Source organism: Furipterus horrens, unplaced genomic scaffold (assembly GCF_987537825.1).
Source record: "Furipterus horrens unplaced genomic scaffold, mFurHor1.1.pri manual_scaffold_8, whole genome shotgun sequence".
In the NCBI taxonomy this organism is placed as follows: domain Eukaryota; kingdom Metazoa; phylum Chordata; class Mammalia; order Chiroptera; family Furipteridae; genus Furipterus; species Furipterus horrens.
The window spans coordinates 2,264,279-2,279,146 of record NW_028327178.1 but is presented as its reverse complement, the minus strand read 5'-3'; the positions used below and the strand labels follow the sequence as shown (position 1 = coordinate 2,279,146).

The 14,868-nt window shown below is 56.6% G+C and overlaps 1 protein-coding gene across 1 annotated transcript in view; it reads left to right on the top strand.

The window, feature by feature from the left end:
- The window catches only part of ZNF407 (zinc finger protein 407), a 258,043-nt gene that overhangs the window by 183,691 nt on the left and 59,484 nt on the right, over positions 1–14,868 (top strand). Inside the window, exon 7 of the mRNA XM_090285385.1 lies at positions 3,368–3,546. Within this exon, the coding sequence (XP_090141511.1) occupies positions 3,368–3,546 (179 nt within the window). The remainder of the gene's footprint in view (positions 1–3,367; positions 3,547–14,868) is intronic.

The window sequence follows — 14,868 nt, the reverse complement described above, 5'->3', positions numbered from 1 at the left end:
GGGGCCGGGGCGCACATTAATCAGTCCCCTTGTTCAACACTCCAGCTGACATAATTACAACCTGTGCACAGCAGTTACTCACGTCCAGTCCTTGTCACTCGTGGGGCGGAAGCACAGCGCTCCGATCCCGGAGGAGATTGCCTTATCGCCGGGGACGAGGGCTCGCAGGAGTGCAGAGAATAGAAATGGGAAGACGGCTTGCGGGAGGACTATATATTCCTTTAAAATAAGACGTTTGAGAGACTCACCAGGGACAAAGGGAGCGTTGTGTGCAGGGGCTGAATGAGACTGCTATTATTTTTAAATGGATTATGCGAGCAGTTTTGTCAAAGTGGACGTAGATTATTAAATCGTTCAGCGGTTGCTCATCATTAGTGACTCTTGTCTATTATCTTTCTTCAAAAGCGGTCGTGTAAGTTTAGGATTATAAAAGGTTTCAATGCTCCTTGATAGGACTAAATTTAACAAAATTAATAAAGTATGCGTTTTAAATCTACTATCAAGCACATACACACCCCGGGAGCTCCAGAAGGAATAGACTCGTAGCCCGGGAGCAGGCCTTGCGAACGGCTGTGAGAGGTCGGAGGCCCGTCTCCTGCGCCGTGGGGCACGGGGGCTCGGCCGAGGAGCCCCGTTGAGTGCTCTGTCCCAGGCGCGTGTCCGCAGGTTGACCCAGCGTCGGCGTCTTACCGGTCAGCTCCTCTCGTCCACCACCTGGGAGGGATGCGGTCTCTCCTCCGCCACTTAGGACGTCTCTCCGATGTCATGGCAGCCTCTTCCCGGCCCTGATAGAGGCTGAGCGTGGCCTGCATGTGACCAGAGCTGACAGGCTGCGCTCCCATGCGTGCGTGCAGAGCGTTGCCGGTGTTGGAAGTCTGGCCTTTTTACTTTTCCCTTCAGTGTGATTATATTGTCCCAAGGAAAGCCAGGTTCTGGCCTAGATCCTCAGAAACAGTGTGAAGCATATTTTTGGTTCAGTAACACTTACTTATGTCACCTTAAATTCACAAAGCTTTCAACCAGGAGAAGCTGCAGTAAATGTCCCTGTGTCTGCACCTATACACACACGTCATGGCTGGACAACACCTGACTTGTAAAGTAGCGCTTCTTCGCAGGGGACCCACTGCGAGGGGGAGCGTGGCGCGTGTGCACCTGCGGCCCTGCCCCGGCCCCTTCGAGGCTGTCTCAGCACCGCTTGGATGGCCACTTGGGGGTGGGTGGTCTGCCTGCACGTTCTCGCCCCGTTTGTGAAGGCTTCTTGTCCACGTGCCCCTCCTGGCTTCCAGCGTTTCCCCTCGCCAGCTTTGGCTAGTTAACAGAAAGGGAGCGTCCTCCCGGGTGGGCTTCCTTGGGGCCAGACAGGAGCCCCGCTGCCCTCCTGGAAGCAGACTTGCACGTGGGCCCTCCGCTCTCTCCAGGGCTGGGTCCCGTGGTGCGGGGCCACCACAGGGCAATGACCCATTTCTCTGGGAGCAGACATCAAGTTTCCGAACTCTCCCTGGTGGTTACCTGTTCAAAGTAATGGTGTAATGAGTCTCCTTGTGGATAATTTCTGGAAATTCAACTCCTAGATCGAAGAGCATCTGTGCGTTTCAGTGTTGAAGGCGATACCATCAGATGTCTTATTACAAAGCCTTTGCTGTCGGACGCGGCAATCACGGTAAGGCGGCCGCTCGGGAAGCCGCCTGCTGGCGTCCAGGTAGACAGGCTGCTGCAGGCACGTGGAGCAGGACATTGGGTGCCGGTTCGTCTCCCTACTGCACTGGCTGTCAGGGGCACAGGGAGGTCGTGTGCAAAGCGAGCCGGGCCGTCCAGGGCGACGAAGAGGGGCAGCCGCATGCGCGCTCACTGCCGTCTCCGGGGTTCATTAAACTATTTGGGAAACAGAGAAAAGGGCAGTGCTCTGTGGCTGCAGTGACGTTTTGATGTGTTTTTAGTCCAAACACAGAGGTACTTGTCGGAATCCATCTTTGTGACCTTGTGTGTGTCCTTGGGCACGTGCCTTTGGTAGCAGAGCCTTCTCGAAAGAATATCTCTTGGATCCAACATAGGACTCCTGACGCCGTTCAGGAGGAAGGCTTGTGTTTCCACTCTGTCCAGAGTTGACAGGAAGGGACGCCCCTGTCCCCTGTCTGTGGAATGCTGTTCCTGGTGCCCTGTGCTGAGATGAGATTGCTCCAGCTCGCCTTGTCAGTGAATCGACAGCTGTTTCCGGGGTCTCTGGTCTCTGCTGTCCTTTGCTGCCTTCCTGTGTGAGTGATGACATCGCTACTGTGAAAAGTTGGGGTGCAGCTGTTTTGCATCCTCCACCAGGTCCCCCGGCTGCGTTCCCTGGGGAGCGAGCACTGGGGTGTGCCCTGCCAGCCTGGAGCCGTACTAACCGGAGGGTCTGGGAGGTGGCTTCGCCGCTAACCATGGAGTCCTGACCTTGCGGGACCCCGAAGCGCTCCTTCACGCGCTGTCCTGTGGGGTCCTGTTCTTCAGCAAGACCTGCAGGAAATGCTGACGAACGTGGTGCTGGATTTTCTCTGGGTGTTGATCCTGCTCTGCAGGAAACCAGAGGCCAGCCTGATGTTTTTGCTTCTTTCCGGTGAAGCCTCGCCCCCATCTGCTTGCCCTGGGATGGAGGCTTTTTCTCCCTCTTCTCGCCAGGGCAAGGACCGAAGGAAGCGGCGCGTGTGTCCACAGGTCCGGTGCGCGGGCCCGGTACGCCCAGTCCTGTGCTTCACGGAGTGGGGCCCTGCCCCCTGGCCCGTCACCTTGCCTGTGGCTGGGACCTGCAGCCACAGGGGGAGAGGGGCCCCCGCCATTTCTGGGGCCATGTGGGGGAGAGGCCTGATTCTCTGTCCATCACTTGGGAAAACCCGCACCAAGGTGGAAAGCTCCCTGCCACGGCACGTGTCGCCCAGATGGGGTCTGGGGTCTGGGGTCTGCGTCTAGCAGGGGTTCCGTCTTTGCGCTGTTTGCCAGGCTCCCTTGCTCCCTGGCCGCTGCGGACTCATGGGTGGTGGTGCTCTCTTGTGCCAGCCCCCTGTGTGCCGGGCGTGGGCTCAGCATCAAGGCAGCACCTTCGCTGCCCTCACGTGGCACCAACAGGGTCTGGTAACTGAAGTGATAGCACCGGGCCTTGGCCCTGCCAGGCCTGCGTAGGACGTAGGACGGAGCGGCTCAGGGGAAAGGCCTGCCCGGCAGCCGGCCCCCAGCCCGCACTCCGCGGCCGCGTGGCGTCCTGTGCTGTACACGTTCGAGGTGCAGCGGAGAGAAAGCGTCCGGCGACCCCCCCCGGCCGTCGTGTTGGCCGGTGCTGGTATTTGTGGGCTGAGCGACCGGTTTGACCGCAGCCCCTGCTTTCTCTCTCACGTGGCAGGTCCAACTGCGCTGAGAACATCCGCAAACACATTTTACACACCGGCAAGCATGAGGGCGTCAAGATGTACAACTGCCCCAAGTGTGACTACGGCACCAACGTCCCTGTGGAGTTCCGGAACCACCTGAAGGAGCAGCACCCCGACATCGAGAACCCCGACCTGGCTTACCTGCACGCAGGTGAGGGACTGGCCATCCGGCCCATGCGGGGCGGAGAGCCCTTCCGGGGGCCCTCACAGCACGGGACGGCCATTTGCGTTGGTGTCGTCCGGCCCGGGACGGGCCCCGGCCCCACGGCCAGGCTGTGTCCTGTCCCGTCAGCTGGAAGGCGGCCCGCTCTGCTGCCTTTTACCAGGAGTGGGGTTGACGGGGTCGCCACCCCCGACACCCAAGTTAGTAACGGCAAGTATTCAAAACAGGCCAACTGGAGGCAGTTACTGTGCCCCATGTTTTGGCTGATTGATACAACTTTAAATTTATTTTCACAAAACGTTTGTGATTGAAAACGGGTGCCGATCCCAGTGCACCACGGTTCCCAGTGAGTGCCTGGAACCGGAGAGCACGTGGCCGAGGAGGGAGTGAGCCCCGAGGGTGGGGCGCGGGGCCGCTCGTTCCCCAGCAAAGCGGGGGCCCTGACCCTGGGGACCCCTTGGTGGGGATGGAGGCTGCTCCGCTGTTCCGGCCTCATGGCCTCAGGTCCAGTGCCCAGGGGGTCGAGGTGCCTGAGCAAACGCGCTCCTGGGGCCCCGCCACGGTTTCACGGCCCCGCGTGTGCCGGGCGGTCGGTTCTCCCTGCGCACAGCCTCGCCGCGGGGGGCACGGGTGGGCGCCCGCTGCAGGAAGCCGTGCTGACGTGCCACCTGGCGGGGCTGGGGGGCCGAGAGCTGTGCTCAGCGTCTGCTTCTTCGCCGTGGGCGACCGCGTCGCGCCTCAGCTTGCTCACGTCAGTCCGTGGAGTGGCGCCTGTCCAAAGGCTCCCTGAGAGGAGGTGAGAACTAATGGCGGAGGGGCCTCAGCACAGCCCCTCTGTGCCTGGCAGCTGGCACGGCTCGGTCGTGGGCCGCGCGGCCACCTGCAGGGGGGACAAGTGCGTGGACGTCGTGGGAAGTCCCACAGGACATGCGGCTCTCCGTTCGCAAAGTGAGTGAGCCTCCGAGGCACCGGGCGGTGTCGGAACGTGGGCTGTGGTTTGCTTTCTGCCCGCGTGTTCCTTCCAGCCTTCGTTTACGCGCCTGGGACCAGCTCGTTACAGTAGCGGTGGAGGGTCTGGTTTAGGATTCTCTGTTGTATTCCGGGCGACATTTGAAAAACAAAAGCAGGTCAGTTCTGTGCGTCTCGTGCATCTGTGCTGAGGAGTTTGGGGCGCTGCAGGCAACGAGAACGGAAACATCCTTGGGCGTCAGTCCCGTGGGTTCTTCGTTAACACAAGCGTGTGACATCAGATTCCAGAAGTCCTGCCATTAAGGGAGGGGCTTCTGCTTCCAGAGACGGCCAAGCGAGGGCGCCGCAGCAGATGGCGGCTGTCTGCCCCGACCGTCTTCCAGGGGTTGGTGGCTGCCCCTCACCGTGTGGCCTTGACCTGTCTGTCTCCCCCGTTCTGTGGCTCCACTGGGACGTGGAATGTGGGTTATTCCCCTAAAACTATCTCTAGCTGTTCAGTGGAGGAGGCGTGGGGGGAAGGGGCAGGAGCCCACCTGCAGAGCGTAGCACTGCGTTCCCCTCGATGTGCCGCACGGGAGGGGGGCAGCCCCTCTCCTGCCACTGCGTCCTGGCCGTGCCGAGGGAGCCTCGTGATGCGTGTGTGGTTTCATCGGGATAAGGACGTTTTAAGAAAAATTACCCCTTTTCCTTGGGTATGTGTGGGGTGCTCCTGTGTGTATAAGCCTAGTTTGGGGTTGATACTTTCATGGTTCTGTTAGGAACGTTCTCCGGCGTACGTTGTAGTAGCGTCCTCAGTATTTCCCCACGAGGTCCGTAGGGCATGTGTGGGGTGCCGGCTGCCGGCTCTCCCCTCTGCAGAGTGTGGCCCCGCGGGAGCGCCCTTCCTTCTGCAGGCGGAGTGTGGTTGAGGGAAGACGTGGAGAAGGTAAATTGCTCAGGCTGACAGGGTCTTTGACCCCGTGACCGTGCGCCCCCTCTGCCCCCGCTGGGGCGGCCGGAGTAAGCCTGGCTCGGTGGGTGGTGGGGCACCGCTGTACCGCTCCCCGTCTCTGCTGTGGGGCAGCGGCATTGGGGACCCCAGCAGTGAGTTCTGAAGGCAGGGCTGGGAGGGGCCCCGTTGTGGCCTTGAACCTCAGGAGAGGCCCGTGCCCGCCCGTGGCGACACTGGCAGCGGCCCCCCTGGAGCTGCCCGAGGAGGCGTTGAGAACTCGGGCCCCCGCAATCCAGCAGAGCGTGTGTGTGCTCTTGCAACCAAAGGTTGGATTGAAACTACCCCAGACACAGAATCCTGCCGCGGCCACACCAGGCATGTCAGCATCCGAGAGACCCTGAGCACGAAAGCATTTACCACAGAAGCAGAGAAGGTGCGGAGGTGGCAGGCGGGGGTTCTGCCGTGTTTTTACAGCGTGGCCTTCACGTGGGGCCCTCTTCTCCGCCCTCGGCGCTCCTTTGCGTCCATTGCAGGTGCACAGCAGAGGCAAGGCAGCCCCCTTCCCTGCAGAGCGGTCCCCATGTCCCCGCGCCCTGCCACCTACCCCCACAGGGACCGCAGTGTGCGGACAGGCTTCCCCGGGGCTGTTTGATGAGGACCAACCGGAGATGCCGTGCAGATAACGTTGGGGGGCGTGCATGTTAAGAGAAGGCCTGTTGTTTCTGGTTGGCACACAGCTGCACGGGTGGAGGTTCCCTGCGGCGCGCGGCCTTGGCCTGCAGACATGGGCAGGGACCTGCAGGTGCGCGGGTGAGGGGCCCACGCGGGGACCGCAGACGCCGGGCTCTCCTCCGTCCCTGCGTGCCGCTGTGCGAGGCTGCGCCCGAGTCCCAGCCTCCGAGCGCAGGTTCCTTCTGGGCGACATCGGAGTGTGATGACCGCTCTCGGAAGTCCCTCCCGCGTAGCCCCCGCTCTCCGTAGGCCCGGCCGTCGGGGCAGGGCGTCTCCAGCTCGGCCCTCATTCCCTTGCCCGGTGACCTGGCAGCTCCGCTTCCGCCCGGCGGGCCTCTTGCTTCCCCGCGGGGGCGCACCCGCTGCCTGGCTTCTCAGTGGCTGTGGTGCTGGTTTCCACTTGGTGTTCGAGAGAATTAAAGGCTAGATGTGAGCTTTGATCTTGGTTGCAGCCTTGTTTGGAAAACAAGATGAAAGTGGTTATTTAGCTGTAAACAGCGGCGGCTGCTTTAGAAACGCGCTGCTCAGTTTCCAGGCTGCGGGGGTTTGCTGGTTGTCCTTTCGCTGGCTGTTGGGATACACAGTGACTCCTGGCGCCGACGTTCTGTGCCTGCAGAACCCAGTCTCAGTTCCGTCAGCTCCTGGGAACGGAGAGCAGCTGCTGGCTGCCCCGTCCGTGTCCCTGCCACTCGGGCCACGTGTGCCCGCCATGTTGTCCGCACGACCTGTTCCTCCTGACGCTTCACGCGCATCGCTGTCCCCCCTAGGAGGGGCACGCTGACGTCTGCTGGGACCGTGGGCCTGTCTTGTGGCCTTGCAGTGACGTTAACTGTGGCTTTCCACGTTCGGAAGATGGAAACTTGAGGCATTGGGTGCACACACATGCGTGGTGGGTCTGTGTGCCCCCCGAGAGTCAGGAGTGTCTTGCCCCTGAGCTTGTCCCTTGTGCCACCGTCCTGGGCTCAGGTTGACCACTGGCTGACCTGCGTGGATCAGGGACGCCTCTGTGGCCGTCTCCTCTGACCTAGCGGCCTACTCAGTTGTCCTGATAGAAAAGACGCCCTCCATTGTTAATTAAGAGCATTAGTACCCTGATGCAGGGACCTTGACGAGTGTAGTCTTTCCCTGGCTCCCTGGTGCTCTATTTTTAACCCTGGGACTTTCAACCCTTTGTTACTTGGACGCTCTGATATGTATGGGTTGTGACATTTTGAATAGTAATTCGTTTGGTGAAAAGGTCCAGAAATCCCAGAAAATCCTGACAGGTTTTCATTGGTTCTCCCTTCTATAAACCAATTATTACTTCAACCTAAAAAGGCACGAAATTTCTTCTGACAGATTGCCTTGGTAAATCCATGCTGACTCACTCCTATTAACTTGTACTTCTGATGTATCATTAAGCTCATCCATAAGTATCATCTCAGATTTATTTCCTAATATAGATGTTAGACCTGCCGCTCTGTAATTTTCAGCCCCCCCGCCCGCTTTCTTTTCAACCTTCAGGCTGGATCCCTTGTTCCACAGTCCCTAACCCCCCATCCCGCTAACAAAAGACTTTCTAAAATAACTAACAGTTCAACAACTGGATTCCAGAACCGCAGCCCCATCCATCGGCTGATCTACCACTTATCTAACTGCTGCCGAAGGTCTTTGTTCCTTTCAAACCCGAGTCTAACGCTCTGGCCCATCCCCGAGGGCCTCTGCTCAGAGGGGACGGTTGCTTCTCCTGGCGTCTTCCTCACGCTCACCGCCCTGGATCCCCAGGGTCAGGGCTGTTGTCTCTCGCGTCCTGCGCAGTTGGCGGGGGGAGCGGCACACGGGGTCCTCAGCAGCTCCTTCGTCATGTCCTGGGTGGGTGCTGATCAGCACCTCTGCCTTAGATTGAAGAACATACTGGAACAGGGGGTTCACAACCTAATTACACATCCTTGACTATCTTTAAATTTAGTCTGCTTGCGAGTAAGCCTGTCCTAACTTTTCTTCTTTGTGTCTGAAAACATCCCTTATCAGCTGGCCGCTGCGGAGCAGAGTTAAAGGAGACGGTCGCCCCTCTGTCTCTCTGCTCCACCCTCTGCCCCCGCCTGTGCGGGTTCCCCCCCGGCAGGGCCGCCATCACAGCATGACACGCACGGTGCTTTCCCGTTTCTGGGGGCCGGGACGGAGTCCTGAGGGACTCAGTGTCCTGCACTGTCCTCCTTGCCTTTTGAATTACAAGGAACCAAAGAAAAAGGGTAATATAGTGTGTGCACCAGACTTCTTGGTGGGCCATTAGCCCTTCGAAGCCAGGGCCTCGGGTGGGTGCGATTCCCAGTGTGACCCGTGGTTTAGGAAGCGGGCCTTGGAGGTGGGCTTGCCTGAGGGGAGGAGGGCGCAGAGCTGCGCCGGGGCCCCTGGCCGCCCACGCCCGTGCGTCTTCGGGAGTCTTCCAGCTACGTGATCCTGCGTCGGCCGCCATGTCAGAACACGCACATAGTGCCTGTGGGCTCGCGTGAATCTTATCTGGAAGGACATCTTGGGAGTTGAAGACGTCATGTAACCTGAAAGTGTGCACCGGGCAGGAGCGTGACGCAGCAGGATTTAAAGAGCCCTCGCTAAACATTTCATGGCTGTACCTCCGCTGCCAGCTCAGGGCCTGGCAGACAGGCGGCCAGACGGACCCACGGACGGAGTCAGCCAGGTGAACTGGGGTCTTACTGTCCAGGACTTCGTTCCTGCTGAGATCTGTGACTTGAAGCAAGTCATGCGGCCATCCCGTGCCTGCATTCTCAACGCCAAAGCGGAGAACTGCATGCAGCCTTTCTTTTCAACATGAGGTCCAAATGGAACAATGCCTGCGGACGAGCCTTCAGAGTTGCCGTGTTGAGGTTTCCTGTAGAAGGACAGCCGCGTGCCTTCGTCACGCTGCTTTAATGGCAGGAACGTGGAAGGAACGGGTTGGATGCCTTCTGTGTCTGCTGTCGCTGCCGGGGAGAGGATGGCTCTCCTGCGGGGATCTGCGCAGTGTCCCGCGTGCACCCGCGTGGCATCCGTGCAGGGGACAGAGAGGACTCACTCAAGAAGGCTGCATGCAACTCTCTTCAGAGTGGACACCTCGCACCGAATGTATTTGGGTTATTTCTGTTCTTTGTATGTTACCTACTCTGTATTTTTACAACTAATTTTTAAAGAAGAATATTATTCTGAAATAATGCCCTTCCTAGTATATATTTTAATATCCCGTGAGGTCAAAATGTCATTCACAACATTTAAAGTAAGATCGCACAACTAAAATACAGCTCTTGGTAGTGACACCTAATGGACTTGGCTGAAGACCTCTCTAATTCACGTGACTCTGTAGTCAATTCACCGTTTCTGATGGATCGCGGGCTCTGGGAGCTCTAGGCTCAGGCCCCGGCTACAGGCTCGGAGAGAAGTTCTGAAGGACTGTTTCATTTCTTCCCAGAAAACCCTCTGTCCTCTCTCGTCGGGCGTCCCTGCGGAGGGCATTAGCCTGTGTGACGCGCAGCCACACGGACTCTTTTCAGCTCCCGCTTCGCCGCCCAGCTGCTCAGGGGCCGCGCAGGCCGGGGCGTGTGTCCGCCGCGTTGCAGGCAGGGGGTGCTCTGCTCTGATCCCCCCTGACAACCGCAGTTATCGAAACTTTCCAGGAAAGTTGATCGTGGAAAATTGTGGTGTAGGTGGGATGATCATATCAGATAATTGGTGTGGCTTTTATTTTTATGGAGACCTTTTATCAGCTAATTCAATGTAATTTATACATTAAGAGGTGTCCACACCCTTATAGACATATCCTGACCCCAACTCAAAGGCGGTGTGTGTGCGGGAGACGAGGCAGGGGCAGACGCGGCCTCCGGCCACGCTGCAGGTCCGGGGTGTCGCCATGGAAGCTGCTGCCTAAAGAAGAGCATTACACGTTTTTTATATTATGAGGAAAATGTGGATATACTGTGTAATTAGCTTTGAAATTCAGAAGATGTAAAACAAAAGCATGTTATCATCCATTGCAATCTCATTTATTTCTATTTTTAGTGAGCAGAATTGCCATTTAGCAAGTTGTCCTGTTTTACTTTTATCTTGAAATAATTCAAAACTTACAGAAAAGTTGCAAAAATTGTACAGAAGGTTCCATACATTTTTCTTATCCAACTTCCCCAACCGTTGACCTCACGTAGACCCACAGTGCGGTCGCCAAACCAGAGGCTCTGGCGCACGTGGCGCCATGCCCCCATCCCTGCGCGCCTCCTTCCGAGGTCACCGCCGCCTCCTCCAGAACTGAGCTCGGGCCGGCGCCCTCAGCGTGGTGCCCCCTAGTTCCCTCCGGCCCTGACAGGTCTCAGCCTGGCATCGTCTTTCGCGACCCGGAGGCTCTTACAGAACCTGGGTCGGTTGTTTTGCAGACTGTCGCTCACTGCGCATTCGTCTGAGGTTTGCTCGTCACTTCAGCCGGGGTGTTGGCAGAGCCTCCAGGACAGCGGGGCCCGGTGCTGGGGGGCTGGCGTCTCTGTTTCTCTACCACGGACGTGCCGCTCTCCCCTCATGGTCGCTGCGCCTCGTGGGCCAGGACGGCAGACTCCGCACGTGCCCTGCGGTGTCTGCCCACGGGTCTGACGTCGTCAGCGGGAGCTGCCCCCGCGGGACCTGCGGAGACCTCGTGGTGCTGGTCTCCTCGTCTTACTTGGAACCTCCTTCAGGAGAGAGCTGTCCCTTCTCCCCCGTGTCCTCTGTGCTGTTCCTTTGTGTCGGGGGTGGGGGTGGGGGCTGACTTCCCTCTGCGGTCGGGCCTCCGGGTCACCCTTGTCTGTTTTCTTGCTGGAGCAGTGCCAGCTCTGGCCCTGCGTGCCTTCTGCTCCCGGACGACGCGCCTCGGTCCTCCTGGCTCCGCACGGGCTCCAGGCTCCCGGTGGTCCCCTGCCTGGGTCCTGACACCAGCCGCTTCTGGCCGCAGCGCTGGTTCCTTTCCTGGAGAGCGGAGCTTAGGAGCCGAGACGCGCGCTGTGTGTGGACCCCTTGCTGCCCGCTCGCTGGGCGGGTGCCTGGCTTGTACCCCCGGGCGCCTTCTCAGCGGACAGAGCTGGGGGCGGCGTGTGCACAGGATCCCGGCGTTCCCAGGGACACACAGTGTTTTGTCCATCTGTCTGTCTCTGTATCCAACATAAATTGCCTTCGGCCTAAATGGAAACCCCTAGAAGAAAACATAAACCGATCTTTGTGACATATGATTCAGCAGTGATTTCTTTGATATGACACAGCACAGATAAAAAAAGAAAAAATAGGTAAATGGAACTACATAAAAAATAAAAACTTTTATAGCCAAAGGTAACCATTGAGAAGATGAAAGAGAAAACTATAAAATGGAAAAAACCTATAAATCTATCTGATAAGGGAATTGTATCCGGAATATATTAAGAACCCTTGTAACTCAGTAACGAATCAAATAGCCTAATTAAAAATGGACAAGGGATCTGAACAGCCACTTCTGCTGAGAAGATATTTAAATGTCCAGTCAACACGTGAGGGGATGCTCAACACCGTTGCCCGTCAGAGAGACGCGTGCCAGGACCACGTGGCGTGCCGCCCCCGGGCTGTTCACGCTGGCGTCAGGGACGGGGGCGCGGTCCGCAGGCACAGACGGGCTTCTGCGCGGCCCCGGACGCGAGCTGCCTGGGTGATACGGTGTGTGTGTATCTACCTTCTAAAGAAAACCGTCCAGCTGTTTGCCGGCGCATTTGTGCATTTGTTTTTATCTTTATATCTGGGTTGCTTGGTAGGTAGTTTCGTTTTTGCAAACAGACAGTGTGGGGACTGGTCGTACGGCAGTGTGACTGTGTTGAACTGGACTGCACTGTTCGCTTAAAAATGGTCAAGATGGTAAATTTTATGTTACATGTATTTACCACAGTTAAAATGTTCAGTATTACAAATATATATAAAAACCAATTGCCCTTGTCTTCTCTATATTTTCTGCACACATCCGTCCGGGGAAATATTAACTAGGTGTCTCTGCTGGTGAGGGGTCATTAGGGAAGTGAGTTGATTGGGATGGGAAATGAAAATGGGGAAGTTAATACAGAAATTATACTAATTGGCTTGAGACTCTAAAATTAAATAGACCAAAAAGATGTTATATGATACATGCTAATCAGTATCTGAAATATATAAATCGATTGAGTAAATTTACAGTTAATTTATGCAGAAAAAAATAGGAAGAAGCAAAATATTTTAGCTTTCAGACATACTTGCCCTTTCTTATTTTTTCCATTTTTTAAATTTCTAAGTAAGATTAAAAACACTTCAGCGCATTCTTTTAATCGATGAATCCGCCCTTGTAAGGCGGGCACTTCAGTCACCGCGCGGCCCCCCTGCAGCAGGGCCCAGCGGAGGCCCGCTCCTGGTGGCCAGCCTGCAGCCCCCGCAGCGCCCCGCTTGGGTAGGCTCCCCGATCCCCGCGGGCACGGCCGCCTGCCGGGGGTGTGTCAGCGGGAGCCGCAGAGCGCCGTTCTTGCATCTCGGGGAAAATCGTAGTTTTAATGCGTGCTGAAAATAGCCACCGAGCGCAAGTGGCTTCCTGTTTAGAAAGGGAAAGGCGAGACTCCTTTGCAATTAATGTGGATGACTTATGCTCATTGCGTGGAATATAAAATTTAATTTTCTTCTTATTGGGAGAGAACTCTTTTTGGGGAACTGCCTCTCAGGATTTCCTCTGCATTTGCTGTTCGGTTTGCTAAGTTGGAATGAATTATAATACCGGTGTCCTCCCAGATGCTGGCCACGGACCGACGTGGTAGTAAGGTTTCGTGCTAAGTGTCTTGGGGTGATTAAGTAAGTTAATGTTCGTACGGTGCCCTGCATACATTCAGTGCCCTGCACGTGTTTAATTAATAAAATACTGAACTGAAATTACTCTGTGTCTTCCAGGTTCCTTTTAATCACGTCAGCAGGTGCTGCTTTTGAGCGGCAAGAGCTGTTTTCAGTTACATTTTACATGAACGTAGGTGACCAGGGTTGATGGCGTGACCTGCACTTTCACACCTACATGCCCTGTTCTCTTGGTTAAAAACAAGACTCTCTAATAAGTAGACCCTTTGCTTCAAAAGCATCGTTAGTGTGAAATGACAAGAGGCACGAAAATGCCTGGGTCGTTCTCTTGAAATGTTGGAGTCCTCTTTGGTGGCTGTACGGTTGGTTCTGTTTTTTCAGGTCCCCACCTCGTGTCTTTCCCGCTGGTCGGGCGGTTATGTGTCCTCGTCTGACGTGCTTTATGTCGGTGACTGACTATTTATTGACTGCTGACACGTGTGCAGAGCATTTAGCCGACCCTGAGCCCGTGGTGCTTCCTGGCGCTCCGCAGAGAGTCCATCAATAGCATTAGGCTTTGTCAGATTAACCTTGAGACTCAGAAGGCGAGCTTCCCGCGTGATCAACGGCCAGAGAGAAGAGGAGCCAGGCGCAGGCCCTCCTGGGCGCCTCTGATTGTGCTGTGATTTAATGACTTGCAGGCACCCTGGCTGGTCAAGCGCGGGTCGGAGACAGCGTTTGCTGCAGGGAGGGGACGGGAGCGCTGACTTGCCCAACTCAAGTACAGAAGCAGGTGATTCACCGCAGGGGCCAAAGGCAAGCAAAGAGGCCTTGATTTTGTAAGAACTAAGGAACAGGAGAGGTGCGAAGAGGGACAGGGGAGCGCTGAGCAGGCCGAGAGGCCTCCGAGTCAGCAGCGGGCAGGTCGGGGACGGGGCTGCCGAGCTGGGCTGCGTGGAGCCAGCAGGCAGCGGCCCCAGCCCCGCGGGCGGTGACGCAGGCGGGCTGAGCACAGCTGGGCCTTTTTATTTTACTTGCTGCCGTTCTAGGCGTCTTCCGTGTCCCTGTTTCTGGGCTCTCCCCACGTATATAATGAAGTTTCGTGTGATGCCTGCTTTCAGATCATGAATCTCTTTACCTGTCAAAGAATTAATTTTGTTTTTAGATGTAACTCTGTGACAGCACTTTATGTATTTTTTTTCACTCCAATCTCTCCGTCTAAGAAAATGGGTTAGACGTTATTATGTTTCATGTTCAGTTTGAACATATCGAATTAAAATTCTTTTACATTTGAAATCCAGGGCTATATATTTTTATTATTTATGGCAGGATCAGTTTGTTTGTGTTCACTTTCTAGGCACTGAGATGTCAAGACAGTCAGCTGTTACTTTAGTATGTATAATCCTTTCCAGTCCATAGCTGGGAAACGGTGGTCTGGTATCATACCACCACGCAGCGGGATGTGCGGGCCTGCAGGTTTGACGTGGATCTGCACGTGGGCTTCCCTCCTGCTTCCTTGCTGTGAGCTTGCGTGTCGCTCGTGCCCTGTGGGGAGCTGAGCTGCTGCTCAGCGCAGGGCGAGGCCGGCCCCCCTGTCCCCACTCTGCCCCTGAGCACGGGGACCTCCCGGCAGAGTCCCTCAGGTGGGCGCCCTCCCCTGATGCCCGGCCAGCCACGTGTAGGTCCTCGTTTCTGACGCGACTCCTGTGGAAAACCCCAAACCATAGGACCCCAGACCCGTGATAGGGTGGTCCCAGGAACAGGATTTCAGCGGAACCAGGTCAGCCTGGTGCCCACCAGTTTCCGAGCCCAGCCTCCGGCCTTCCTTTGCCGATGCCGGCGACTCCAGCCAGGCTTTCGCCGCACCTGGCGACGCCGCCTGA